The 27,182-nt window shown below is 44.4% G+C and overlaps 1 protein-coding gene across 4 annotated transcripts in view; it reads left to right on the top strand.

Moving 5' to 3' along the window:
* The window catches only part of UGT8 (UDP glycosyltransferase 8), a 46,092-nt gene continuing 18,910 nt past the window's right edge, over positions 1–27,182 (top strand). Inside the window, exon 1 of one of the 4 annotated variants that reach the window (XM_053403627.1) lies at positions 1–108. Coding sequence is in view for 1 of the 4 variants with exons in the window: in XM_053403625.1 (XP_053259600.1) it covers positions 19,805–19,838 (34 nt within the window). In the remaining 3 variants the exon portion in view is untranslated. Of the gene's footprint in view, positions 109–19,368; positions 19,839–22,409; positions 23,016–27,182 lie in introns of those variants that run through there. The other 3 variants (XM_053403628.1, XM_053403625.1, XM_053403626.1) reach the window with 3 other exon arrangements.

The following is a 27,182-nucleotide window of genomic DNA, read 5'->3' as shown; positions in this document are numbered from 1 at the left end:
GGACGGGCGGGACATCGCCGCGGGCAAGACGCTCCCCAACCCTCTCTGACGCTTCCTCTTCTCCCCCCATTTCCGAGGCAAAGGCAGGGGATCAGGTCCTGAAGTGAGGTAAGGAAGCGGAGGAGCTCTGCAGGAAACCGCGGCGGCGGCTGCCTCTTGGCGCTGGCAAGAGAAAGGGAGGCTGCTAGAAGGGGATGCTGAAGGTGAAACAGGCGTCGCTGCTGGAGAAGAGGGGTTGTGCAGGTGGGAAAGTTGGCCGGCGGGGCGGGCGCACGCCCGGTGAGCGGGTTGTGTGTGCGCGCGCGCGCGCCTGCCTGCGAGCCCGCACTTGGCCACGAGGGCTGGGGAGGGTCGCCGAGGGGAGACGGAAGCCGGGGGGATGGGTGGAGTCGACGCGGCGCTGGGAAACTGAAGGGCGTGGGTAGCTTAGGAACCGCAGGTGGAGACAGAGCATCACGTGTGTGCTGTGGAGGGAGAAGGGGTGGGTGGGAGTTGTGGACACACAGCTTAGTATCCCAGTCCGGGGTGTGTGTATGTGTGTGTTTTGCTCTCTCTCCCTATGTGTGTGTGTAGAGAGGGGTGAGCGCGCGCGCGCGCGCGCGCCCAGGCAAGAGTTTGTATCTATTATGTGTCCCCGCGCGCGTCTGTCTCCTTCCACTCCGGGAGTTTGTGTATACAGTATATGTACAGTATGTGTATATATATATGCGCGCGCGTGTCTCGGGCGAGGAAGTTGGCCGGAGGGCGCCGAGGAGGACTAGGAGAGGGCTGCTTCTGAGAGGAGCCTCGTCCAAATCCTCGCCCGCTCTTTTCTCCCTCCTGCAGAAACTTTCAACTCATTTCCCCAGCCGCAGACTCCTTTTCCCCACGCAACTGAACTCCCGGCTGCCCTTGGCTGGCGGGACGGTGCCCGACGCCCCGTTGGGGGCTGGCGACCTTCCCTGAGGGAGGAGCCTGAGGCGCAGCGAGAGGGGTTAAGCCCGGGGCCCCGTGGGAAGGAGGCATCAAGGGTAGGGGGTCGTGGGGGTGGGGAGGGGGAAGGGGTTGCTTCCAGAAAAAAAGGGGTTTTTGTGTCTGGGGAAGTAAGTTGGAAGTTTCTGGAGGAGGAAGAAAAGAACGGGTGAGGATTTGGACGAAAGAGTACATTAAGGGAAGTACGTAGAGGCAGGCTGTGCACATGGCTGCAGGAGAGCAGGCTTTATGTGTTTTGGGGGGGCAGAATTGAGCTATCTGCCATGTGGTTGGCTAGTTAAGTATTATTTATTTGTTCGTTTGTTTGAATGGGGGGGGGAGCAGCTGCCCTCCCCGCCCCCTTTGGTTATGCCCTTGGTTGTGCATCCAACAGCCCGCTGGAGGGGGGGGGATGAGGGGCTTTGTTTTAAAAAGTGCTTCAGAAAAGGGAGAGTATCTTTGGGGAGGGAAAGAGGCTGGTCTCCTAGGAGCAACAACAAAACTTAGTGCCATTGCCATGAACAGATGGGGTGGAGCTCCTAGACCTGGAAGTAGAGCTTATTTCTAGGGCCTCTATACGTTGTGTTTGGGATATGTAATGCCAGTAGAAGAAGAAAGAAAGAGGGTGTGGGGAGGCTCTCTTGGGCAGCAGGCCAAGCAGGCTTGTATGGAAGTGAGATCAGTAGCTCAGAAGCATGGTGGGGTGAACTAGAGGGCTTATTTGAACTTGCCAGGAGCAGGTCCAGTATTGCAGGCAGGAGTTGAAAGTCTTCTGGAGGGATTATAGACAGTTGTCATTGGAGGGGATATGCATACAGAAAGGGCATAGGCAGTGCTATTTTTCTAGAAAAAGAAGTGCCGGAACTCACTATGAATGCCTCCCTTGTTGTCTTACAATGGTAATGGCTCCCACCTGAGAGGTGCCAGAACTGAGTTCTGGCTGAAAAAAGCCCTGGGCATTGGAATATAGGGAATTAACTAGTGCTGAGTTGCACTGCTCCCCTGATCTGGTTAAGAAGGGTAGAATGGAAGGTGTATCTGAAAAAAACTGAATGGCACAAACTCAAATGTGTATTGTTAGGCTGAACACACCTGGCTTGTAGAGAGAGAGAGATGATGCTTCATGTGGGAACCGATGATGGGTCCTTGACAAAATGCTAGTGGAGTCTCAGCTATATACGGTATTTGGAAAAGGAACAGACTGTGTGGAATAATAATAATACAGGACAGGTACCATCTAGATACAGTCTACTCTAAAGAAGAAGAATAGTGTGTTGCAAAGGCAACACTAAAATCCCAGGTACAGCTTGACTTTGCTCATTTGCTTCTGCTGCACCACTGCAGTAAGCACCTCCTCTCCATCTGTTCCAATGCTACCGTTTCTTCACATTCTTTGTCCTTCTTAGAACCGTAATGCCACAATCCTTGCCAGTCATGCAAAGCGTTCATTATTTTTGTATAGGAGCTGTGAAACTGAAGTATTTAAATGACAAAATGCCTTTTAATACAATATGCCTACTTGTACTTTTATCACTGTTTAAAAACTAATTTTGTGTAGATATTGGTAGATACAGATTCATTTTTGTTGTGACATTGAAAGTGAAGTATTCAATTTTCTTTGAATATATTTAGGCACTGGCATAAAAATGAATACAGTAAATAGCCAAAGAAATAATTAAATACAGTAGGAACATATAGCTCTTCAATTTGCTTAAGCAATCTTTTTTTCTGATTAAAATATTTTGGCTGCTAACTTGTCCTTCCATACAGTACGCAAATAAGTTCAACCAAAACTATCTCACAAATAAAAAAGGATTGCGGATTTCTTGATAGACCCCCTCCAGTGATGGTTGCTAGACATTCCTGGATTATGATTTGTTTAAAAAATTGGAATTTATATTAGTCAAAATAGAAATAGTGGCATAACATAATCATTTATTTTTAATGTACCACATTCGTATCCTCTATCTTTCCTCCAAAGATACTGCCAAATGCTATCTTGACAAGCACCCTGTGCGGTTGCATAGCCTGAGAAATAGTGACTGGCACAAGGTCAATTTGTGGCTATCTGAAATTACATCTCTCCAGTCCTACAGAACAATGCTAACCATGCCCTGAGAGATGATGAGAGTTGCAGATCCACTGCCACACCTGAATCCCTTCTGGCTTCTGCTGTTCAGGGTAGACCGTGGGACAGGCTATTCTCTTGAGATTTTGCTGTACCAGTTTCAGGCTGGCACAGTAGAGAATATCTTTATATATGATCAACCACATATAAAGGGGAGGTAGATATTACTTCAAGGAAAAGTAAACATTCTTCTTGACTCATCCTGATGTTTGAGCAGATAAATAGGCACAGAACGCAACAGATTTGCCAGTTACCTTGTTTTAGTGGTGCAGCCAGGAAAAATGAAACTAAGCTTGAGATAATAATGTGTATTTATTCCTATACTTGATAATGTGGTGAACCAGTCATGCTGCATGGGGGAGGGCATGCACGTTTTGCTGGATAGGACTAGGAACTTCTGCCCAAAGTCCTGCCCTGAAGGCACCACTGCTCTACACCAGCACTTTGGGAAGAGGTTATGCATTTTTGTACACTAATGGAGCTCCCTCTTCCAAACCTTGATGAAGGTTAATGTTTTACTCAAGCTATGCAATCCAGAGAAATAGGAGTAAGCCATAGCACGGCTTGACAAAGGACGTTGGCATAAATTAGCAAAATAAGGTGACATTGAATTGGGAGAATTTGTTTCGGGACAAGTCTGGTGGAAGTCAAGGAGCGGTGTTTAGTAATGGGGCTTGGTTAAAATGGAAGAAATGCTGAGGGTGAATGATGTTTGGGGAGGCGAATGAGGTTTGGGCTAAGTGAGAATGGGGGGGGGGGAGTGAAGGGGAGGAGGCCATGCTGTTGGAAATACTGGGGTGCCATAAAAGGAAAAGGTTATTGGTCCTACCTTTTGCCTTCTAGCTCACATGTGACTGCTCCTCAGGAGCTCAGAGTTTCAGCTATATATACATTTTAAATGGGTCTGTGTAAGTAGGTCAGAAGTCATGAAGGTTCAATAGTTGTAACAAGATTTTTTTAAAAAACCAGCTATACTAGTCACAACAAATGTTCTAGCCACAATTTACAGTCATACCTCGAGTTGAATGTGCTTCGGGTTGAGTGTGTTCGAGTTGCGCGTTACTTCCAGGTTTCGCTGCTCGCGCAGATGCTCAAAATCATGTCACGCGTGTGCGCGGAAGTGGTGAAACGCAGCAGACGCATCGTCACGTCTTGCGTTCCATTTGGGATGCAAACGGGGCTCCGGAACGGATCCCGTTCGCATCCCAAGGTACCACTGTATTGAAATCTGAAGAGGTGAAGCAATTTCTTTATTCTTGCACACAATCCTTCATACTCACTGATGATATCCCCAACTCTAAAATGTGAAATGTCACTGCTGATAAAGTGAGAAACAGTGATTGGGTAGGTGCCTGAAGTGAGGAAAAATGATGGGGCTGAGTTATATAATAAAAATTGGGAAAGAGGCATGGAAAGAAAGGTGTAGAAATAGGATTACATATTTATCAGGCTTCTTGAGGAGTGCCCATCATCTTCATGCAAAATGGAAGTGGGAAGAAGCCAGGGGATTTGGAAAGAGACAATAATTTTTTGTTGTTGGTGTTTAGTCGTTTAGTCGTGTCCGACTCTTCGTGACCCCATGGACCAGAGCACGCCAGGCACCTCTGTCCTTCACTACCTCCCGCAGTTTGGTCAAACTCATGCTGGTAACCTCGAAAACACTATCCAACCATCTTGTCCTCTGTCGCCCCCTTCTCCTTGTGCCCTCCATCTTTCCCAGCATCAGTGTCTTCTCCAGGGAGTCTTCTCTTCTCATGAGGTGGCCAAAGTACTGGAGCCTCAGCTTCACGATCTGTCCTTCCAGTGAGCCCTCAGGGCTGATTTCCTTAAGAATGGATGCGTTTGATCTTCTTGCAGTCCATGGGACTCTCAAGAGTCTTCTCCAGCACCATAATTCAAAAGCATCAATTCTTCGGCGATCAGCCTTCTTTATGGTCCAGCTCTCACTTCCATACATCACTACTGGGAAAACCATGACTTTAACTATACGGACCTTTGTTGGCAAGGTGACGTCTCTACTTCTCAAGATGCTGACTAGGCCTGTCATTGCCCTTCTCCCAAGAAGCAGACGTCTTTTAATTTCGTGGCTGCTGTCACCATCTGCAGTGATCATGGAGCCCAAGAAAGTAAAATCTCTCACTGCCTCCATTTCTTCCCCTTCTATTTGCCAGGAGGTGATGGGACCAGTGGCCATGATCTTCGTTTTTTTGATGTTGAGCCTCAGACCATATTTTGCGTTCTCCTCTTTCACCCTCATTAAAAGGTTCTTTAATTCCTCCTCACTTTCTGCCATCAAGGTTGTGTCATCTGCATATCTGAGGTTGTTGATATTTCTTCCGGCAATCTTAATTCCAGCTTCGGATTCATCCAGCCCAGCCTTTCGCATGATGTATTCTGCATATAAATTAAATAAGCAGGGAGACAAAATACAGCCTTGTGGTACTCCTTTCCCAATTTTGAACCAATCAGTTGTTCCATATCCAGTTCTGACTGTAGCTTCTTGTCCCACATAGAGATTTCTCAGGAGACAGATATGTGTGGTGTAAACAAATGCCTGTACACTTCTAAACAGCCTCCCATCTAATTGTGATAATGAGCATTTCCAAACACAAAATGAGGGGGTGGCTTATTTTTTGAGGTTATGAAATGCAGCAAGTTGTTAGGTAAGTTAGTATTATTGTAATATTACTACCTGGGACAAGTACTTGTGGGATTTGGGGGGCGGGTACCATGTACCTTGGACGCGGGTGGCACTGTGGGTTAAACCACAGAGCCTAGGACTTGCCGATCAGAAGGTCAACGGTTCGAATCCCCACCACGGGGTGAGCTCCCGTTGCTCGGTCCCTGCTCCTGCCAACCTAGCAGTTCGAAAGCACGTCAAAGTGCAAGTAGATAAATAGGTACCGCTCCGGCGGGAAGGTAAACAGCGTTTCCGTGCACTGCTCTGCTTCGCCAGAAGCAGCTTAGTCATGCTGGCCACATGACCCGGAAGCTGTATGCCGGCTCCCTCGGCCAGTAAAGCGAGATGAGTGCCGCAACCCCAGAGTCGGCCACGACTGGACCTTTACCTTACCATGTACCTTGACTTGAGTGGTGGGATCAGCATTTGCTGTTTTGCCTCAGACATCATCATGTCTTTGGCTGGGCCAGACTAGACAGGACAAAGCTTTACAAAAGTTTGTTATTGTTGTTGTTTAGTCGTTTAGTCGTGTCCGACTCTTCGTGACCCCATGGACCAGAGCACGACAGGCACCTCTGTCCTCCACTACCTCCCGCAGTTTGGTCAAACTCATGCTAGTAACCTCGAAAACACTATCCAACCATCTCGTCCTCTGTCGCCCCCTTCTCCTTGTGCCCTCCATCTTTCCCAGCATCCGTGTCTTCTCCAGGGAGTCTTCTCTTTTCATGAGGTGGCCAAAGTACTGGAGCCTCAGCTTCACGATCTGTCCTTCCAGTGAGCACTCAGGGCTGATTTCCTTAAGAATGGATGCGTTTGATCTTCTTGCAGTCCATGGGACTCTCATGAGTCTTCTCCAGCACCATAATTCAAAAGCATCAATTCTTCGGCGATCAGCCTTCTTTATGGTCCAGCTCTCACTTCCATACATCACTACTGGGAAAACCATGGCTTTAACTATACGGACCTTTGTTGGCAAGGTGACGTCTCTACTTCTCAAGATGCTGTCTAGGCCCGTCATTGCCCTTCTCCCAAGAAGCAGGCGTCTTTTAATTTCGTGGCTGCTGTCACCATCTGCAGTGATCATGGAGCCCAAGAAAGTAAAATCTCTCACTACCTCCATTTCTTCCCCTTCTATTTGCCAGGAGGTGATGGGACCAGTGGCCACGATCTTCGTTTTTTTGATGTTGAGCTTCAGACCATATTTTGCGCTCTCCTCTTTCACCCTCATTAAAAGGTTCTTTAATTCCTCCTCACGTTCTGCCATCAAGGTTGTGTCATCTGCATATCTGAGGTTGTTGATATTTCTTCCGGCAATCTTAATTCCGGCTTCGGATTCATCCAGCCCAGCCTTTCGCATGATGTATTCTGCATATAAATTAAATAAGCAGGGAGACAAAATACAGCCTTGTGGTACTCCTTTCCCAATTTTGAACCAATCAGTTGTTCCATATCCAGTTCTAACTGTAGCTTCTTGTCCCACATAGAGATTTCTCAGGAGACAGATGAGGTGATTGAAGGGAGAAGGCAGGGTTAAACTCAATATTATCTGTGCCTAAACTTATTTTGGGTGGTGCGAGGGAGGCAGTTGACAGAAACCGCAGTCGGGCGCAGTTGTTTTCGCTCTGCAAAGGAGACAGTTGACTAAAACCGCAACTGTTGTTACCATCAGAGGCCAGACATGTTTCCTGTTTTTATGCTTTCTGCTTGAGTAACGCAAAAGTTGAATAACACACAAACATGGGAGGGGGGGCTTAGCTAGCCATATAGCCATATGCCATAATAGGTAATAAGCACAATCTTGCCAGCTGATTGGGGAATTTGGAGAGGTGGGAAGAGATGGGCAGGCTCTCAGGTATAAAGATGCTTGCTTATTTGTATCTGTGGGCCAGTCTTTGGAAAGGATTCCACTGGCTACCTCTGTGCGCAGATCTCAATAAAACTTTTTTTCTCTGAAGAGGAACTTCCCTGGTGCGTTTGTTCTCTCCTCGGTCCTGGGTCTACCTCGGACGCCCTCTCCTCGGTCCCTTGTGACCTAAGGCTTCATTTTTGGTGCGTTGGCCGGGAAGCTTGCCCCACCCCAGGGGACCGGAGAGCCAGGCTCGACCTCGGTGAACAGCCCGGGCCGGCGTTTGCGGCTCCAAGTGCGCACCCCTGCCTGTTCTTGGGGGGGGGCCGGCCACACCGCTCCGGAGTGGAGACACCTGGTCGAGAGAGAAAAAAAGGACGGCACCGAGGAAGGGAATCCGCAGCGGAAAAAGGTAAGCCCAAGGGAAAGGGTGCGAGGCTTGATCAACCTCACCTGGCCGTGAGCAGTAAAGTGCCGCCAGGAAAGGAACTGGCCGTGGTAGTAAAGTGCCGCCAGGAAAGGAACTGGCTGTGGCAATAAGGTGCCGCCGCCAGACAAGGGTAGGACGGTATAAGGGGAAAAAGGAAAAGGGGGGGTCTGTGTGTTGTGTGTTGTATGTGGTGTGGGGATACTCCAGTGGAAGGATGAGTGAATGAGAGGTCGGGGCTTTAGTGTCCCCTTGGCCAGGCGATTGCAGGGCTGTGCATTTCTTGGCAGCGCGAGCTCGTCCAAGTCACAGTCTGTAGCGTGTGGAGTGTGAGAGGATTTTAAGCCCGGTTAGGAGCGGAGTATCCTGGCACACATGGGGTCTGGAAGCAGTAAATGTACTCCCTTGGAGTGCTTCTTAAATAACTGGAAAGTGGCAACAAAGAAGGATGATTGGGGATTCAAGTTGAAGAGGGAGAGGCTTCAAGACCAGATTTTCAGCCTCATGAAGTATGACAGCTACAGCCGCTTCTTGAAATCAGAAGTGTTTCTTAAGCTGAAGCAGACCGAAGAACAGGAAGAGAATTTACCAGATGCTCAAACTGTAGCGAAAAGAGCTTCTAGAATTTACAACACATGATTGAAACAACAACAAACAGTAGATCCCACTGAGACCACAATAACCAAATGAGTTCTCAGGATTAGTCTGTGAGGTTAACACAACTACATTTCAAGCTTGGAAAACATAGAACCCTGTTAGGCGATGCTTAACCTTCGTTGCTTGAATGACATAACTGTTTTTGTATAATGGCAGAAGGAATGGATAGAAGCAGCAACCAGGGCGTCCTTCCATAAGTCCCATAAGGCACAGAAAAAGGGTGGGACTGCAATGATGCCTCTACGCAGAGTGTATGACCCACCAGGCCCCCCAGGACAGGGTGGGGAAGTACCACCATGCACTTACACGGTCCAGCACGTCCCGTTTTCTAGTGCAGATGTGTGCAATTGGAAAAATCAAAACCCTTCCTTTGAGGAGAACCCAGCAAGAATTATAAAATTGTTTGAAGGGATTTTCAAAACTTACAATCCCACCTATGATGATGTGCAATACCTCCTGGACTCCCTGTTAACCACAGAAGAAGTCAGGAAGATCCATAGCAAAGCCAGGAACCATTTGAGACAGCAAGATTTGACTGATTTACAAATCGAGACTAACTATCCCAGGATTACCCCCAACTGGGATTATCAAGATGTTGGAGGCCAGAATTTGCTTAATACATATAGGCAGAACTTTTTGATTGGCATGAGGAGAGCCGCCAGAAAACTTACAAATTTAATGAAGGTGAGAGAGGTGGTCCAAGGGTCCAAAGAGCCACCTGGGGCGTTTTTAGAAAGATTAAAGGAAGCATATGGGCAGTATACACCCCCTTGGACCCAGATTAAAATGCCAATGCCCCCATTATAAAGGCTGCCTTTGTAGCCCAGGCAGCCCCCGAAATCATCTGGCTGAGACTGGATACCGACTATCCAAGAAAAAAGGCCCAAATATGCCAACCCACCATGAAATACCTTGGATTTGACATATCCCACTAGCGGCGAACCCTGAGGGAAGAAAGGAAGCAAGCCATTATCCTGATACCAGAGCCAAAGAACCGCAGAGAACTCCGTGGCTTTCTGGGGTCTGCAGGATTTTGTAGGATATGGATACCTAATTACAGCATCATTGCCAAGCCTCTACATGAGTCAACCAGAGGAACTGAGAGAGACCCCTTTGTTTGGGGCATAGAACAACAGCAAGCCTTCGTGGAATTGAAGGCACTACAGCAAGCCCCAGCGCTTGGCATCCCAAATCCTGAGAAACCCTTTACTCTATTCGTGGATGAGGACCAAGGGACGGCGAAAGGGGTTTTGTGCCAAAAGTTGGGAAGCTGGCAACAGCCAGTGGCATACCTATCTGAGCGCCTGACGCCTACAGAGCAAGGTTTACCACCGTGTATGAGAGCAGTTGTGGCAGTAGCCACTCTACTAAACAAAGCAGACAAATTCACCTTTGGCCAAGACACCGTTTGTGTGACCCCGCATGCAGTCCCAGCTCTGCTTGACATGAAGGGTACCTATTTTCTCTCCCAGGATAAAATGAGAAAATGTCAAATGTTACTGCTGCACCCGCGTTTGAAGTTCCAGGTTACCACCGCCCTCAACCCAGCTACCCTGTTGCCGGTAGGAGAAGGTGAGGAGCCAACGCACGATTGCATTGAGGTTATGGACGAAGTGTATTCTAGCAGGCCTGACCTCAAAGATGAAGCAGACCCCCATTGGCCTTCGTGGTTTGTGGATGGAAGCAGCTTTGTTGAGGCTGGGCAGCGGAAGGCAGGCTATGCAGTGGTAGCCTTGGAAGACCTTGTGCTTGGCAAAGGGGCAGAAGATAAACATTTATACTGACTCCAAGTATGCATTCCTAACCTTACATGCCCACGGGGCCTTATGGAAAGAGAGAGGTTTGCTTACCTCCAAAAGCAGTCAGGTGGCGCACCCGCAAGCATTATTGCGCCTCCTGGACGCAGTGTGGGAACCCGAGGCAGTAGCAGTGATACACTGTTATGGACACAAGGCTGGACCAGGAGAAGTGGCCAGAGGAAACCGACTGGCAGACAGAGTGGCCAAGGAAGCAGCCCGGGAACCAGCCCCAGCGTTGGTTATTGGAGCACTGGTCCCTGGAAGGATTTTAAGCACCACTGATAAGCCAATATACACCAAGCAGGAAAGGGACACTGCAGATGCCCAGGGGCTGACATTGTCCGAAGAAGGATGGTACCTTACTCATGATGACAGAATATGGATCCCAGAGTCCCTGTCCCGGCAGATAACTCAGAGATACCATGAGTCCACCCACATGGGACCGGACGCTGCAACCAGGCAGCTGAAGAAGTGCTTCTATATAGCCCACCTTTATCAACTGGCAGCCCAGATTTCCAGGAAGTGCCTGCTATGTCAAAAGAATAACCCCAGAACCGGACCCTTGGCTCCCCCGGGGATCCAGCATATTGGAACTGCACCCATGGAAGACCTTGTTGTGGATTTCACTGAATTGCCCCGCTGTGGATTATACCGCTACCTACTTGTGGCAATCTGCATGTATACAGGATGGGTTGAAGCCTGGCCTACCAGAACTGAGAGGGCGTCCGAGGTAGACCCAGGCTCGCACCCCTTTGTGTGTTGACTGAACTGTTCCATCAGTTCGAGCCAGGTGATGGGTGACAAATTGGGCACGGACGCCGCTGCAACCGTGCTGGAAGGGACCATACACTGTATTGCTCTCGACACCCACTGCTGTAAAAGTTGATGACATCACCCCTCGGGTCCACCACACTCAAGTGAAGAAGGCTATTTTAGATTGGACAGTAACACCAGATCCGGAGGACTCCCTTTGGTTGCCCCTGCTGGTATCACTCTGGACGCTGATACCTCTACGCACAGCTGGACAAGTGGATGGGAGGGACGCGTGCAGCGTCCCCAACGTAGAGACTTTTTTCCCCAGCAAATTCCGAGGCACCGCCAGGACTTTTGATATTGGGGCCAGAACTCTTTGATATAGTCACTCCGTGTGTCAGGCCTCTGCAAGGGTGGATATATATTCTTGTGGGTGTATGTTAATATATGTAGAGGGAGAAGCCCCTTTCGGATACAGTGTGTTGGGAAGAAATCACGAGAGTATTAAGCACCCACAAGGACAGGTGGGAAAATTGGTTAAGGTAATAGGCTCCTCCTCAGAGAGGTGGGACACAACCTCCCAAGAAGCAAGGCAGCTGGTAGAATACGAATATCAGTGGGCCCTTCAGTAATAAAACAAATATGTCCCAGATAACAATGTGAGCATCTCAGCCACCATTGATCACATGGAAACAATGATAGCCAGGAACCCGCTGAAAACTACAGGAGGTGATCCATGGGGTTGGTTATATTCCTGGCTGCCTCATGGCAGTTAGCTCAGGCATATTGTGGTATTATTAGCAGGGCCGCTATTAATCCTTTTGCTTCTTTGCCTCTGTATACCCTGCTTCGTTCAATGCTTGCAAGGTGTGATGCAAAAATTTATGTCCCGTATGATGGGGCCCCGTGTCATGGCCCTTACTGCTCTCCTTCAGGAAGATTATAAACCCGAGAGACCAGGACGAACCTAGGAGATAGGTTGTCCAAAAGAAGAGGAGGGAAATGAAGGGAGAAGGCAGGGTTAAACTCAATATTATCTGTGCCTAAACTTATTTTGGGTGGTGCGAGGGAGGCAGTTGACAGAAACTGCAGTCGGGCGCAGTTGTTTTCGCTCTGCAAAGGAGACAGTTGACTAAATCCGCAACTGTTGTTACCATCAGAGGCCAGACATGTTTCCTGTTTTTATGCTTTCTGCTTGAGTAACGCAAAAGTTGAATAACACACAAACATGGGGGGGGGGGGCTTAGCTAGCCATATAGCCATATGCCATATTAGGTAATAAGCACCATCTTGCCAGCTGATTGGGGAATTTGGAGAGGTGGGAAGAGATGGGCAGGCTCTCAGGTATAAAGATGCTTGCTTATTTGTATCTGTGGGCCAGTCTTTGGAAAGGATTCCACTGGCTACCTCTGTGCGCAGATCTCAATAAAACTTTTTTTCTCTGAAGAGGAACTTCCCTGGTGCGTTTGTTCTCTCCTCGGTCCTGGGGGTAAGCGGGCAAAATGAATCCCTTGTGACCTAAGGCTTCAGTGATCAGGCACTCCCATTTCTTTAAGAACTTGCCATAGTTTGCTGTGGTCGACACAGTCAAAGGCTTTTGCATAGTCAATGAAGCAGAAGTAGATGTCTTTCTGGAACTCTCTAGCTTTCTCCATAATCCAGCGCATGTTTGCAATTTGGTCTCTGGTTCCTCTGCCTCTTCTAAATCCAGCTTACAAAAATTAAATCTGCCTAATTTGGAGCCACAAATTATTATTAGATATATAAGCAATCAGCCTAGTAATTTTTTTCCACAGACTAGTAAATTTTGCATACTTATTGACAAGTCATATGTCAACTTTATATGTTCTGAAGCTACTTTCAATGGTCACCAGTTTAGATGGTTTTAAAACAGGATTAACCAAATTCATAAAGCATAAGGCAGGGGTGCCCAAACTTTTCTCAGAGAGGGTCCGATTTGTTGAAGTGAACATGCGTGGGGGTCGACCGAAGTTGCTGAGCTTTTTTAAGGATTTTACCTCAGGACATATACTGCCATGGGGCCTGGATTAAATCGACTGGCGGGCCGGATTAGGCCCCCCAAAATGGACTTTGGACATGCCCAGCATAAGGCTGTCAGTCATAATGGCTATGCAACTGTCTGCAGAGGCAGCATGTTGCTGTATACCAGTTGCTATTGCATTAATATCCTGATTTTGGGCTTCTCATAGGGGCCATGGTTGGAAACAACATGCTGGATTAAGCAGGTTTCTGATCTGCCAGGAGGGCTCTCCTTATTTAATTTGTGTTAACAAATTCTCATATACAGCAAAACCTTGACTTATGTGCATTTATGGTAATTTGTATGTATTTAGCTTTACACGTGTGGCAAATATTTGAAAAAAATAAAAATAACAAGGGTATGGAAATGGGACAGGGTTCCAGGAAAAATTACTTTGGTAATCCCATCTGTCATTAAACCCAATGTGTTTTGGCTATACGCAATTTTGGCTTTAGGTGGTATCCCTGGAGCATAACCCCCACTTAAGTTGTAGCCTTAGTGTACTAAAATTTGGACTGTTTTTATTCTTTCCACATTCTTTATGGATCTATCTAACATAGCCCCGTTAGTCACTCTTTTTCTTATGAGAAAGTTTCTCCAAACCCTTGACCATTTAAATTGTCCATTTGGTACCAATTTTCAGCTATATTCCAGTGTCTCTTTCTGGCATTGGTGCTGGTTTGTGAGCTACAGGCAGTGCTGGGCAGAGATTACTTGGCTACAATACTCCATGCTCTCTTTTTTTAAAATATAATTTTTATTGAACTTTCACTTTAAACAATAAACAATAATTTCCAATATGCGCTACCAATCTCATTCCCTACTGCTCTGCCAAGTTTATCACTTCCCTCCATCCCACCAACAAGCTTTCCCTTTTCAAATCTATATCTCACAGTTTAGTCTTATATTATAAAGTCTACATCGTAGGATTTATTTTAATCCTGCTAGTGTCTTCAAACTTCTACAGTTATTATTTATATAGTCAATAAATTTACTCCAGTCTCTTTGGAATTTTAGATCCATACTTCCAGGCTGGACTGCTGCAAGGCACTCTATGTGTGGCTGCCCTTGATGATTGGGAAATCTGGCCCAAAATGCAGTGACTGTGTCACTGATCAGGTAGACTGTTTGGAGCACATATAATTGGGTTTTAAAACAGCTGCTCTGGTTGCCAGTTTGTTTCCAGGCCTAATTCAAGATGTTCATATTGATGTTTAAAGCTATAAACAACTTAGGCCTCAAATGTCTGAAATGCGCCATCTATTCCAACAGACCCCATCAGGTGTTAAAAACAGGAAAGAAGCTCTCTTGATAGGTTCCACCACCCTCTGAAGTGTGGTGAATGGCAATGCAGGAGAAGGCTTTCTTTGTGGTAACTCCTAAATTGTGGAACTCCTTTCGCCACAGACGTGTGCCAGCAGTTTCATTATACAGCTTCCATTGTATGCTGGGGTCATGTGTCTTTACCTTGGCCTTTGGCAGTTGAGGAATCTTTGTGGGACCCACCTCTTCTGTTTTGTTTAATCTATACAGAGCTGCTTTTGTCTGGTTTTGCTTTACAATTGTATAAGCTGTTTAACTTGCTTTTAAAGGATATGAAATTTTACGATCAGATAACTTAATAAGTATGACTGTGTAAGCAGAACTGCAAACAATACTTTAAATATGTCTGCACAATAAATTTATTTAGCTGCAGTATGATACTTTTTCCGATATTCTTTCTAATAATTTCTGGCCTAGAGTTTCTTTTTTTCGGTCTTGCAACAACCTGATGTTCATTTGTATATTCCTGTAGAGTTAGTGTCAAGAGGGTCACTTTCTCTTGTCTTTTTTCCCCTTGCAGCTCTGGTAAAATCTAGATCAGAGTTTGTGAGCATCATTCAGGTGGTCTGTGGAAATACAATTAAAAATCATACAGAATTTAACGCAGCACATTACAATAAAATCTTAGGCAATTTTCAAGTAATCTGGTGGAGGGAGGGGGGAGTTTAGGAACCACTCGTCTAGATGAAGGAACCACAGGGGGAAAAATGCTGTTCTTCAAGGGCGTCATCCATGTGGGGCTGAGCCCCCCAATTTTAAATGAGGGGGCTGGCCCGCCTCAGTATTCAATAGCCCACACCATGAAAGGAGGCCTGATGGGGCATGTTATGCCCTCCAAATGGCCTGCTGTGGCTGTGATGGGCTATGTCGGCCCCTCCTACTGAAGCGGAGCCTGTCACAGCCGCAGGAGGGCCCGTCAGGCCTCTTTCCACAGTGTGAAGTCATGTGCGTGCCAGGCCCCCACAATGTTAGACAGAACCCTGTGCATCTGGTGTTCTTTATCACACAAATGTCACATTCCGTTTTGGGGCAAATTCGCAAGGAAGTTGTTTCCACCGAACTGGAGTAAAGTATCAATCCACCTAAAAAAACCTGGTCGATTTTTGAATTAACTCTCCTTAACCATTTTTTATCTTGTCCCCCACACTGAGTACATGGGAGGTTTAGTATATGTATTTCTAATATATCCTGATCCAGACATTTGTCAGCACCTGTCTGTTTAAACTTTAAAAGCTTCTCTATACTTTTTTTGACATCAAGTGCTCTCAGTCTGTGTCGATATAGTTCAGGTGGAGACTTCTTTGCTTCATAAATTACTTTGAGGTTTGTTTATTTTTACAATCAAGCATTATATAAATTTTATGAAGTAAAATAAATATAATGCATTTCTTATTATTGGACAAATCTAAATTATTCCTTCTAATACGTTTACACAGGCATCCCCAAACTCGGCCCTCCAGGTGTTTAGGGACTACAACTCCCATCATCCCTAGGTAACGAGACCAGTGGTCAGGGATGATGGGAATTGTAGTCCCAAAACATCTGGAGGGCCGAGTTTGGGGATGCCTGTGTTTACACATCCATCCAAAGTTTTCAGAAACCCCCCTTATCACCTACATGTGTTATCTTTCTGCAAGCTGAGATAGTAGAGCAGGCTTCCTCAACCTCAGCCCTCCAGATGTTTTGAGACTACACTTCCCATCATCCCTGACCACTGGTCCTGCTAGCTAGGGATCATGGAAGTTGTAGGCCAAAAACATCTGGAGGGCTGAGGTTGAGGAAGCCTGTAGTAGAGAATTGAACTATTGTTCATCCTTTCAAACCCTCATTCTAATGATACACTCTGGATTGAAATTAATGTCTGTGATAATTTTGGTTGATTAATGGATCTTCTCTGAGTAAAAGTTGAATACAACCCTCTGTCTTTATTTTACATGTTGATAATTAGCAGTATGGCCCAAGTGCCATTTGCAATGGAGGGTAGGGTTCCTGTTCCTTTAAGAGTACAGTGGTAGCTCGGGATACATACACTTCAGGTTACAGACTCCGCTAACCCAGAAATAGTACCTTGGGTTAAGAACTTTGCTTCAGGATGAGAACAGGAATCGTGCTCCGGCGGCGCAGCAGCAACAAGAGGTCCCATTAGCTAAAGTGGTGCTTCAGGTTAAGAACAGTTTCAGGTTAAGAACGGACCTCCGGAACGAATTAAGTACTTAACCCAAGGTACCACTGTACTGCATCAGGAAATTGCTTCCCTCCCAACTCCTGCATCACAAAGACATTCCCATAGCTATCAACTTACAGATTTGAAAATAAGGGACCAGCAGCCTTGAAAATAAGGGACCAGCAGCCAAAATAAGGGACCTGCAGCCTCACCTGTTCCAGGCACTCCAGTCTTCCTGTCCTCCTGCAGTCTGGTCAAACTCATGCTGGTAGCTTTGAGAACACTGTCCAACCAACTTTGTAACCAGAGGTTCAACTGAATAGAATCTGAATCACATGCACCACGAGGCCTATGCAGCCTCAACTTAAGATGACTCCCCAGCCTGGCTTTGCACTGCAAAGTTTGCAGCAGCACGTGCAACAAAATGGCGTCCAGCATTCAAAAAACCCCTCCGCTTGCATTAACTAGCCACACACAAGGCATGCAAGCTCCACCCCCCAGTCGTTCTTAGGCTTCTTATGGGGTGAGCAACACAGCCAAGCAACACAGTTGAAGCCTCCCTCCTCCCTGGCCGGCAGGGAGGGAGGGAGAGGAGCTGCTTCCTTTGAAATTTAAGGGACATCATTTAAGGGACATTTAAGGGACATCCATCAATAAGGGACAGCAGCGGGACATGGTGTTGGAATAAGGGACTGTCCCTTCAAATAAGGGACACTTGACAGCTATGGATTCCTTTTTCTTCATATTCCAAATGAAGACATGTGTGTCTTCATACCTTGTAACCCTGTCTTAAGCAATTTCTAAACACGGAATTGCCATTTGGAATGTAAAATGCCATTTTGTTTTACTGAGTGTTGATTTGCAACAGAAACAGAAAGGCATGCACTATCAGACTTTTAATGCATTTTACATTGAGATTCATTCTGTGAGTTAGACTACAGCTCTAAACAATTACTAGGCATGAAGCTGATAGGAACTTATTTCAGAGTAAGCATGCACAGCATTGTCCAGTAAGTGCAACTACATCTGTTAGTAAATCTCACTGAGCTTGGTGAGACTTGCCTGTGAGTTGACATGTGTAGAATTACACTGCAAGTCATAGAAATGTGATGAGGTCAGAAACAGAGCAAATACATTATTTCTGCTGTAGAGTTTGCAGAATCCAGATAATTGGCTTTCTAAGCTGCCTCCACACAACTACCGGGAGCAGGGCTACACCTCTGGTATTGGACATACTTCAAGTTGGCCTCTGCATGTTGTTGTTGACTGTACATCAAGAAAACTTACATGTGAGCAGCTTCTCGTTCATCAGCTTCCACATACTTGGACATACTTCAAGTTGGCCTCTGCATGTTGTTGTTGACTGTACATCAGGAAAACTTACATGTGAGCAGCTTCTCGTCCATCAGCTTCCACATACCTTCCAACATTTCTCCAATGAAAATAGGGACATTCTATATAATAATAACAATACTGTGCCTATCTGACTGGGTTGCTCCAGTCACCCTGGGTGGCTTCCAACAAAAGTATAATAAAACATTAAACATTTAAAAACTTCTCTGAAGGCAGTCCTGTATAATAGAGGTCTTCTAAATGTTGTATAGTTACTTATCTCCTTGGCTTGGGGGTTGCATAACTCCATACCTTCCAACATTTCTCTGATGAAAATAGGGAAGTGGGACATTCTGGCATCAAATCAGAAACTAGGACAGCTTCTGTAAATCTGGGACTGTTCGTGGAAAATAGGGACATTTGGAGGGTCTGCTTCCATCCATGAATAGAGGTATTCATATGCAGGTTGTCTGGCAGTGTGTTTGATGCCTGAAATTATCTAGCAGCATGGCGTTCCTCCTGATAATTGCACAGTGCGATTCATAATATTAATGAGTAAAGGGTAGCCTACTGGTGTGACATCAGGATAGCTACCTTGTACCAAGCCAAACGTAATAAGACAGAAATCCAAATATTCCCAAGTTACAGGGAACCAGGCAGAGGGCCTTCTCAGTAGTGGTGCCCTCCCTGTGGAATGCCCTCCCACCAGATGTCAAAGAGAACAACAAGTACCAGACTTTTAGAAGCCATCTGAAGGCAGCCCTGTTTAGGGAAGCTTTTAGTGTTTGATGTATTAGAGTATTTTAAATTTTTTTTTTTTTGGAAGCCGCCCAGAGTGGCTGGGGAAACCCAGCCAGATGGGCGGGGTACAAATAATAAATTATTATTATTATTATTCTATCTTTTTGCGTAGAATTGTTTGTGGTTATCCTTCAGTAGATGCCCCCCCCCAGATGCTATGGTTTAAAACAGGCTTCCTCAACCTCGGCCCTCCATATGTTTTTGGCCTACAACTCCCATGAGCCCTAGCTAGCAGGACCAGTGGTCAGGGATGATGGGAATTGTAGTCTCAAAAACATCTGGAGGGCCGAGTTTGAGGAAGCCTGGTTTAAAATCAGGAAATTTAATTCATACTGTCCACTGGTTTGTATCACATGGAATCATACTGAAGAGCTTGACGCTTCCTTTTATAAGGTTGGAAAGACTTTTAACCACAAGCCTGTTGTGCTTCCACCTGTCAATGTTTCGTGAGAAATATTGCCTTGGAACTCTGCGTTATAAGGGACAGTATAAATTAGCAGTAAAAAGATGAAGCCGGCAAGATTAACTCTTAAAATATGTTACCTTCCCAAGTAATCTGAGATTCAAGTCCTCCGGCCCTCTAGAGGGAGATGAAGCATGCATGCCTTTATCTGCAGTTTTTCCTCATTTTAACATGACAACTTGTCAGCCTGCCCTAGATGGAAATCTGTAAAGGCCTTAGGTAGGCCTTCATCTTTCTGAAGCCCTGGAGTGTCCTGTTCATTTATGTATGTTTCTTCTCCTCTGGAACCTTCAGCGCAAGCTGATTGCTTTCCATTTCTTCACTATTTCTGGTTGTATATTTGCTTACAGACTGCATGTTAGATGGTTCCTTTGTCTCCCTCTCCTGTACCGGATATTCTCTCAGAGGGATTTTCTATTAGGGATCTGTTCCTCCGGCAATGCTGCTTTGTAACACACTGCAGGCCTCAGCAGGTAAAAAGATGGTGATTATGCTCATACGTTTTCCATTCAACTTTCAGATTATGCTTGTTCAACTCTTTAGGAAACCGTGAATTGAAGTCTGCGGCCAGTTTATTTAAGAAAGATAGCTGAAATGCTTTGATGGTAGCGATATAAGATAAATTTTATATAACCACATATTGGGCAAAATTGATGTTAGTGGAAAATAATAGTAAACTCAAGTAAGCTCTCAAGTGAGATAAAAGGGGGGAGGGTATTCCTGTTCCTTTGTATTTCTTATGATCTTTAAAAACTCATCTATAAGAAACTGCATTCAAGATTAAGTTCTTTGATTTCTTTAGAAAGACCTATTTATGGAGACATTTCAAAAGTTCAGATATTCAAAAAGACACTGCTGTGGAAATATAGGAATAAGTAAATGTTATTAGCTATAGGGTTTATGGTGCCATAAGCTTTGTCAGATGCATGTATGAAGGGTGATAGGGAGGATTATATAATTTCATTGTGTGATTAACTGTCTTTTGTAAAACGAAGGAAATCAGGTTTTTAGACATTCAGCAATGAAAAAAAATATATTACTCCTGACTTGTGTTCAAAGTGGTATATTGCTCTATAATTTAGATTAGGATTACTAATGTTTAAAATACCGCATGGCTTATGTTGTTGTTTTTTCTCATCCTAAAAAGTGACCTTCAGTGTCAGCACTAGTGCAGATTCATATGCTAATTTATTGTGGACTCTTGACTGCACTTGGATAAAACAGAATGCCTGGCAAAACTTCTTGCTGCAGTCCTGGGCTTATTTTACACAAATGTATAATAAGGTTAATTGTGCAGTACAGATACGTGCTATATGTTTAAGTGGCAAAACTGATAAAAGTTGTGTTACATAGGTGTATAGGCTACTGGGAGAATCATTTAGCAATATATCTCTGATTTCCCCCAAATGTTTTCCACAGTAATTTTTTTTATCAAATCAGTGAAATTTATTATTTACTTTGAAACTTAGATCAACTTTGATTTTTACATTGTGGATTATGATGAAGCAGGAAAATCAGACCATTGACCCATCCAGCTAGCTATTGTTTACACTGAGTAGCAATTGCTCCCCAGGGTTTCGGTAAAAGGTAACGGTACCCCTGACCATTAGGTCCAGTTGTGGCCGACTCTGGGGTTGCGGCGCTCATCTCGTTTTATTGGCCGAAGGAGCTGGCGTACAGCTTCCGGGTCATGTGGCCAGCATGACTAAGCCACTTCTGGCGAACCAGAGCAGCGCACGGAAATGCCGTTTACCTTCCCGCTGGAGCGGTACCTATTTATCTACTTGCACTTTGACGTGCTTTCGAACTGCAAGGTTGGCAGGAGCAGGGACCGAGCAACGGGAGCTCATCCCGTCGCAGGAATTCGAACCGCTGATCTTCTGATCAGCAAGTCCTAGGCTCTGTGGTTTAACCCACAGTGCCACCCATGTCCCCCAGGGTTTCAGGGGTGTGTGTGCATAAATATGGGATCTTTCGTGTGCATAGCATATGCTCTACTACTGAGTTATCACCCATAAAAGTGAGAGGGAATGCACAGAGCAAGCAGTGTAAGAACATTCCTACAGAAGAAACTGCAACTTGCAATATAGACCCCTGGTTTTGCAAATACTCATATTTTTATTTCATGAAAAAAACCTTTTGAAATCAGTTGAATTCCTAACAGTAGCACAGTAAGGCTGTTTTATAATATTAGGCATACCATTTGTAAAACTGAGTGATTCTGCAATATATTTATTAACGTCAGTTCTAGTCTGCCCATCTATGTAGATCATAGGGCAGAGTAAGAGTACAAGTAGTATATATTTTTTATGTGGCCAGGAACAGTATGTAAAACCCTAAGTGTTTCCACCCACAAAGTTGTGTTCTGCAAGTTCACTGCTTTAACTAAACTGCATAGAATTCTTAATCAGTCAGACAGCAGAAGACATGTTTACAATTATGTATGGAACAGAGTAGTCTACAAATGCAAATATTTTTGCTCTTCTCTCAAAAACCCTATTCAGATGACCAATGAATAAACAGAAGGGGGGTGGAATCAGCATCCATGTCTGTGGGGTCACTGTGACCTCTTCTAATGTTCTTTATAGAGTGTCTCTGTGTTGTTCAAGTTACACAACAACTTTGGCAAAACGAACAAACCAGTTAGACCAATGTTCATTATGTCGAATACCTTACGTAATTCGGCTTTCTGCTTATCATACACTATATTAGTAGCCTAGATTGCTTTCTATGTAGCCAGGAATAAAGGACTCTTAAACTCTTCCTTATGGAAAGCTCTGTGTAATTCAACACAATTATACCAATTGAAGCTGTTCTTCCAGAACTTACTGTTGTGTCTATTTTATATACCTTGGAGGCAAAACATGATCAGGATGTTCCCCGCAGAACAATTTGAAATCACTGTCTGAGTTCATAAAGGCCCTGGAGCATCATAAATGCCACATTTGGCTAATCACCTTCCTCTTTCTCTGACCTAATTGCATAACTGAAGCCTATTGGCTGGAACTGTTCAGAAATGGCTTTCTTGATTTCAAACCACCACATTCTAACTGAAATTCCAACACAAACAGGGGATGGTCTCTTGATTGAGGGAACTTGATAATTTAGCTGGCTGTTGGGTCAGACGGGGGTCTTTCTGGAGAACTATCAAGATCTTTACTTTTCAGGGAAAGAAAGTAAAGTAAAAAGAGTAGGATAGAAAGTAAACAGTTGCTGGTGTGTGTGGCACTGTCTCTGAGGTGGTGGTACCTATAACTTTGTATGCCTTACTGTCTCAGCTTCAGGGATGTTTCCATATCACAGTCGTCAGTGTTTGACAACGAAGTAGAGTCGCAAAACTATTATAACTAATTAACTGCTAATTTGGATTGGAATGGCGATTTCAAGAGGTTAAAGACATATTAATTAAGCAGATAATGTGCTAAGAGTCCTGCCCTGCTTTGCTATCTCTTATGATGTAACAAGTAATTTAAAACCTCCTGGTAACATGATGAGTGAGACTGAGGCTGTAAAGATTGCTGAGCGGCTGGCACTAAAGTGCTGCTAATTGGTTTGAAGAGCCTCTCTTTAGCCATGACTTTTTCTTCTTGCTGAAGAGACTTAAACTGCTCAGGAAGGAGCGAAGTGAACTGAACAAAGAAAGATATGAGGTAACGTGTTTAACAGTGTTTTCCCTATTTCCCTGGACTTTTTCACCTGTGGCTGAAATATCAGAGAGATTAATGTCCATATATATTGTAATTTGGTCAATTCTTTTATTGAGAATAGAGATATTTAATGATTGGCAGAAATGCAGGTCATACCTATCTGAGTTTACTTGGAAGTAAGTCCCACTGGTTTCAGTGGGGCTTATATAGAGAGAAGTGTGTAAAGGACTGCTGCTTATTTTTGATGTTTCTAGTATTTTCTGAGTTCAGAAAGGAGTTTTCAAACACTTCACCTTATTAAAGGTACTGTAGGTAAAAGGTACCCCATAGAGAGAGGTAGTAAAAAATGCAGTATGTTTAAATGACCAGCTTCTGATTGGTATGAGAATTGAGCTTTAGCATGTTAGAAATAATGGGTTGTAAAGCTGTGTTTATCCATTTTGCTTTCCAGTGCCGATTTGCTTTAACCTCTCATTTAGGGAAGGGGGGGGTGCGAATTAGATGCAAGAGCCACTTGTGTTCATTTTTATAAGTATGTGGAACTTTCCTCATCCACAGAACAGTTGAATTTTAAAATCAAAAAGGGTGTATGGGCAAGGAGGGTAGAACCCTCTCCTTGCAGACAGCTGAAATCCCATTCTGGAATTGTTGTTATCTGGATGAAAAGAGGCAATGGGGACATTAGTTGTAGGCTTGGTTCTGTCTGCCCTGCTTGCTTTTAAAGTAGTTTCATAGTTCTGGGGCTACTGACCGTAATGACTATCTGGTGGATCAATAAGACCTATAGATGGTATTGTTAAGGATGTACTCATTGGAAAGCTGGCCTGCTTTAGAATTATGTGGGGCTTAATCTACAAACCCTATGTGTTGTGCTGACATAATTCCGTGTCCAGTATCAGCACAAACAAACTGCTAGTCAGCTCTCGCAAATTCTAAGCAATCCTAGAAGCCATGGCCTGGAAAAACCACAGGCCAGTCACAGAGCCTCTGCCATGAGCTGCAATCATATAATACCCACATTCCACTCAAAACTAAGGACAGCTCAGGGCCAACCCATTTCTATCAGCAGGAGGGGAATAGGTAGATTTTGCACAGTGTTTAGGCCATGCAGTAGTTTGGCTCATAGTTGTGCCTGTGATTGCAAGGGATAGGTTGCTTGAGTGTTTTGGAAACGTGTATACCTGTAGTGCGGTGCAATTGTAAAACATGCTCTAAAAAGTGTACCTTTTCTTCTCTTACATTATAGGCTTTAAGCTCTACTTCATCAGTACCATAAAATCTTTGGTTTGTATACAGAGCTTGCCTATATTAGTTAACTATGTTTGAATGTACAGCTTGAATGTACAGGTTTAACAGCATAAGCTGTGTAAAGGCGGTGTCCTTGGACATTGTGCTTGCATGAATCTTGTTGCATCTGTTTGAACGAGGTCACAGCTAAAAATGTAAGACAAACCTGCTTGATTAGGCCAATGGCCTATCTAGCCCAACATCTTGGTTGACCAGATGCCTGTGGGAAGCCCCCAAGTGGGACATGAGTGAAAAGCATTCTGTGTGCCTGCAGTTCCAAGAAACTGGTATTTAGGGGAATACTGCCTCTGACATTGGAAGTAGTACATGGCCATCATGGCTAGTAGCCATCATAGCCTTGTCTATGACTGTATCCATTCCATGCACAATTTTATAAACCTTTATCATGTTTCCTCTCACTCACTTCTGCTTTAAACGAAAAAGACCCCAATGCTGCAATCTTTCCTCATGGTAGAGTTGTTTCATCCCTTTGATCATTTTGGTTGCCCTTTACTGAACCTTTTCCAACTCTTTTCTTAAGTCTTACAGTTCATGGTAAGACTTAAAGGAGAAACTTGTGCAAGCATGGATTAGCCCATAGGACAGCCATTGTGGAAGGTTACATTTTGACCCAACTGGTCTGCCTTTTCCTTCCCCTGCTATTTTTTTCTTTTGGAGCAGGGAAGAGGATTGCCAGTACCAGGCAAGTTCATTTTCCATTTCTGTTTTTTAAAAAATAGATTTAATTCTGAATGCTTAAAAAAAGGTGAATTACAAGTATTTATACCACACCCCTTAAGCCTAAAATGATTTCCAGGGTGTCTTACAATGTAAAAACCAACAGTTAAAAACAGGTGGGTCACTTTTTCTTGAGAGCTGCATTCCTGGCCATAATCTATGGCCCCAACCAATAATCTGTTAGTGGGGCCATAGATGGCCAGGGACAAGCTGGAAGGTAAATAATGTTTTTCTGGGGTTTGACTGCTGGCCCTGTCTCCACTGTAATAGTTTTGTGCTGTTTCTATGAAATCATGATTATCATAAGTGGAATAAATCACATTCCAAAGACAGTGGCAGATAGGGCCACCTCATATTTTTATTTCTCTCGACCCTTCCCTTCCCAACATAAATTATGTTCCTGCACAGCATGTAGTCTTAGAAAACCCTTCCCACTTGCTGCAACTTCCCCCAAAATTTCCTGCTGGATAGCATGCATAGTGGGGGTGGGGGTAAAAGGTCACATTGGCACCACTGAGAGCTTCTTCTGCCCCCCCCCCCGGCAATCCTACTTTCTGGGAAAGCGAGACTGAGATTTCTAGATTGTTTTGTAGTGTAGGGACAGTTTCTATAACTCTGCAAGGTCTCAGCCAAAGCAATGTGCTGAACTAAATCTCTGTTATTCTTTTATTTGGCTTCTTATGTTTTAACTGTTTGTTGAGCCCTTCCCTGCAGAGCTAAAGCAGAAGCTTAGTTTATTTGATAGGCTGTTAGAATGGTTAAAGTTTAACTATATGGTGTTTACACAGTTTTGTTTTTGTTTCCACAGCCATTATGCATTCCATCTTGTACTAGTATGAGCTTGTATCTATACATAGCTAAGTTTTGCTCTAGGTGTGTTTTGTCTAATATAAGTGGTTATGGACCAAGCCTGCCCTATGGGTCTCCTCCCACATGCATACCACAATCCCAATACATAGCAGTCATGAAATACATCTCCTTCATCCCATGCAAATCATGAAAGAAAAGCTTCTGTTTTCAATCTGAGAGCACATTTTCTGCATTTTTGAAATAACATTACAGTATGGCTCCACTGGGTCATTTCTGCTGTACCCTAAACATACACTGTTTTTGCAGTTTTTGTTTAACATAATAGCTAGCCTGAGAAAGAGTCCTTCAAAGCTATTTTATAACCTTTTGGTTAAAAAAAGGTGTTATCCTGTTGCTGTTTTTCTTAAAATTATTATTCTAGTGGATGAGCACAGCTGGAAGCATTTCATAAATAGATCAGTTCTGTCTTAAGCCTTATTTTTTTAGTCTTCATCATTAAAAAATCATGAATTATTTCCCAAAGTCATTTTCTCCAGGTGGCTTAACTTTTCTGGCACCCTGGAAGTGCGGATTATACTTCACTGAAAGTTGTGCAGTTGGTTTTTTTTAAAAAAATGTAATAAGATAAGCAGTAGTAGTTCATACTTTTCCAAAGCATTTATATATATATTTTCGGATGCAACACTTGACAAAGATTTTTTTTTGATGTTGTGTTGTGAAGTAAGCATTTGATCTCATATACATTTTGCTTCTGCACATTCTTCAAGCAGCACTGGCTCCCACTGTCCCTGAGATAAAGATTTCCTTGACCATTATGGTGTTTGTCCATATCACTTGCTCTCTTACCCTTCTGCTTTTATCACATATCAAACTACAAGTTCCACTTTAACTGCAAATGCACACTGCCTCATCCAGAAACTCAGAATGTTGCTTGTTCTGCTTTAACACTTCAAAAAAATCTCCCAGAATTTGTATAATAAGTATAAACATGCAAGGAAGTAAGTTTCAAGTACGCTCTCAGCAAAGGAATAGGCAGTGTGGTGCCTGTGGGTACCTTTGCACCTGCCAGTAGCTCCTATAGCTCCTTTGAGAATGTTTCAGTTCAGAAGGGACACATAGGTAATCTTGAAAGGGTTGCCCATCTTTTAGTTCCAGCACTGTCTGCAGACCATGGTGTGAGATCTGTGACGTACATTACACTAAATCTAATGAATTAATATGTTTCAAGGGAAGAGCATGACTCTTCCTAATGATTTTAATTAATATGATAATAAGGGAGTGGCTGCTTACTTACACTGTAATCACACATAATATCTTCTACCCAATGGAGTTCTT

This window comes from Podarcis raffonei, chromosome 9 (assembly GCF_027172205.1).
Source record: "Podarcis raffonei isolate rPodRaf1 chromosome 9, rPodRaf1.pri, whole genome shotgun sequence".
Lineage (NCBI taxonomy): Eukaryota > Metazoa > Chordata > Lepidosauria > Squamata > Lacertidae > Podarcis > Podarcis raffonei.
Note: the sequence above shows the minus strand (reverse complement) of the source record. Positions and strands in the feature narration are given on the sequence as shown.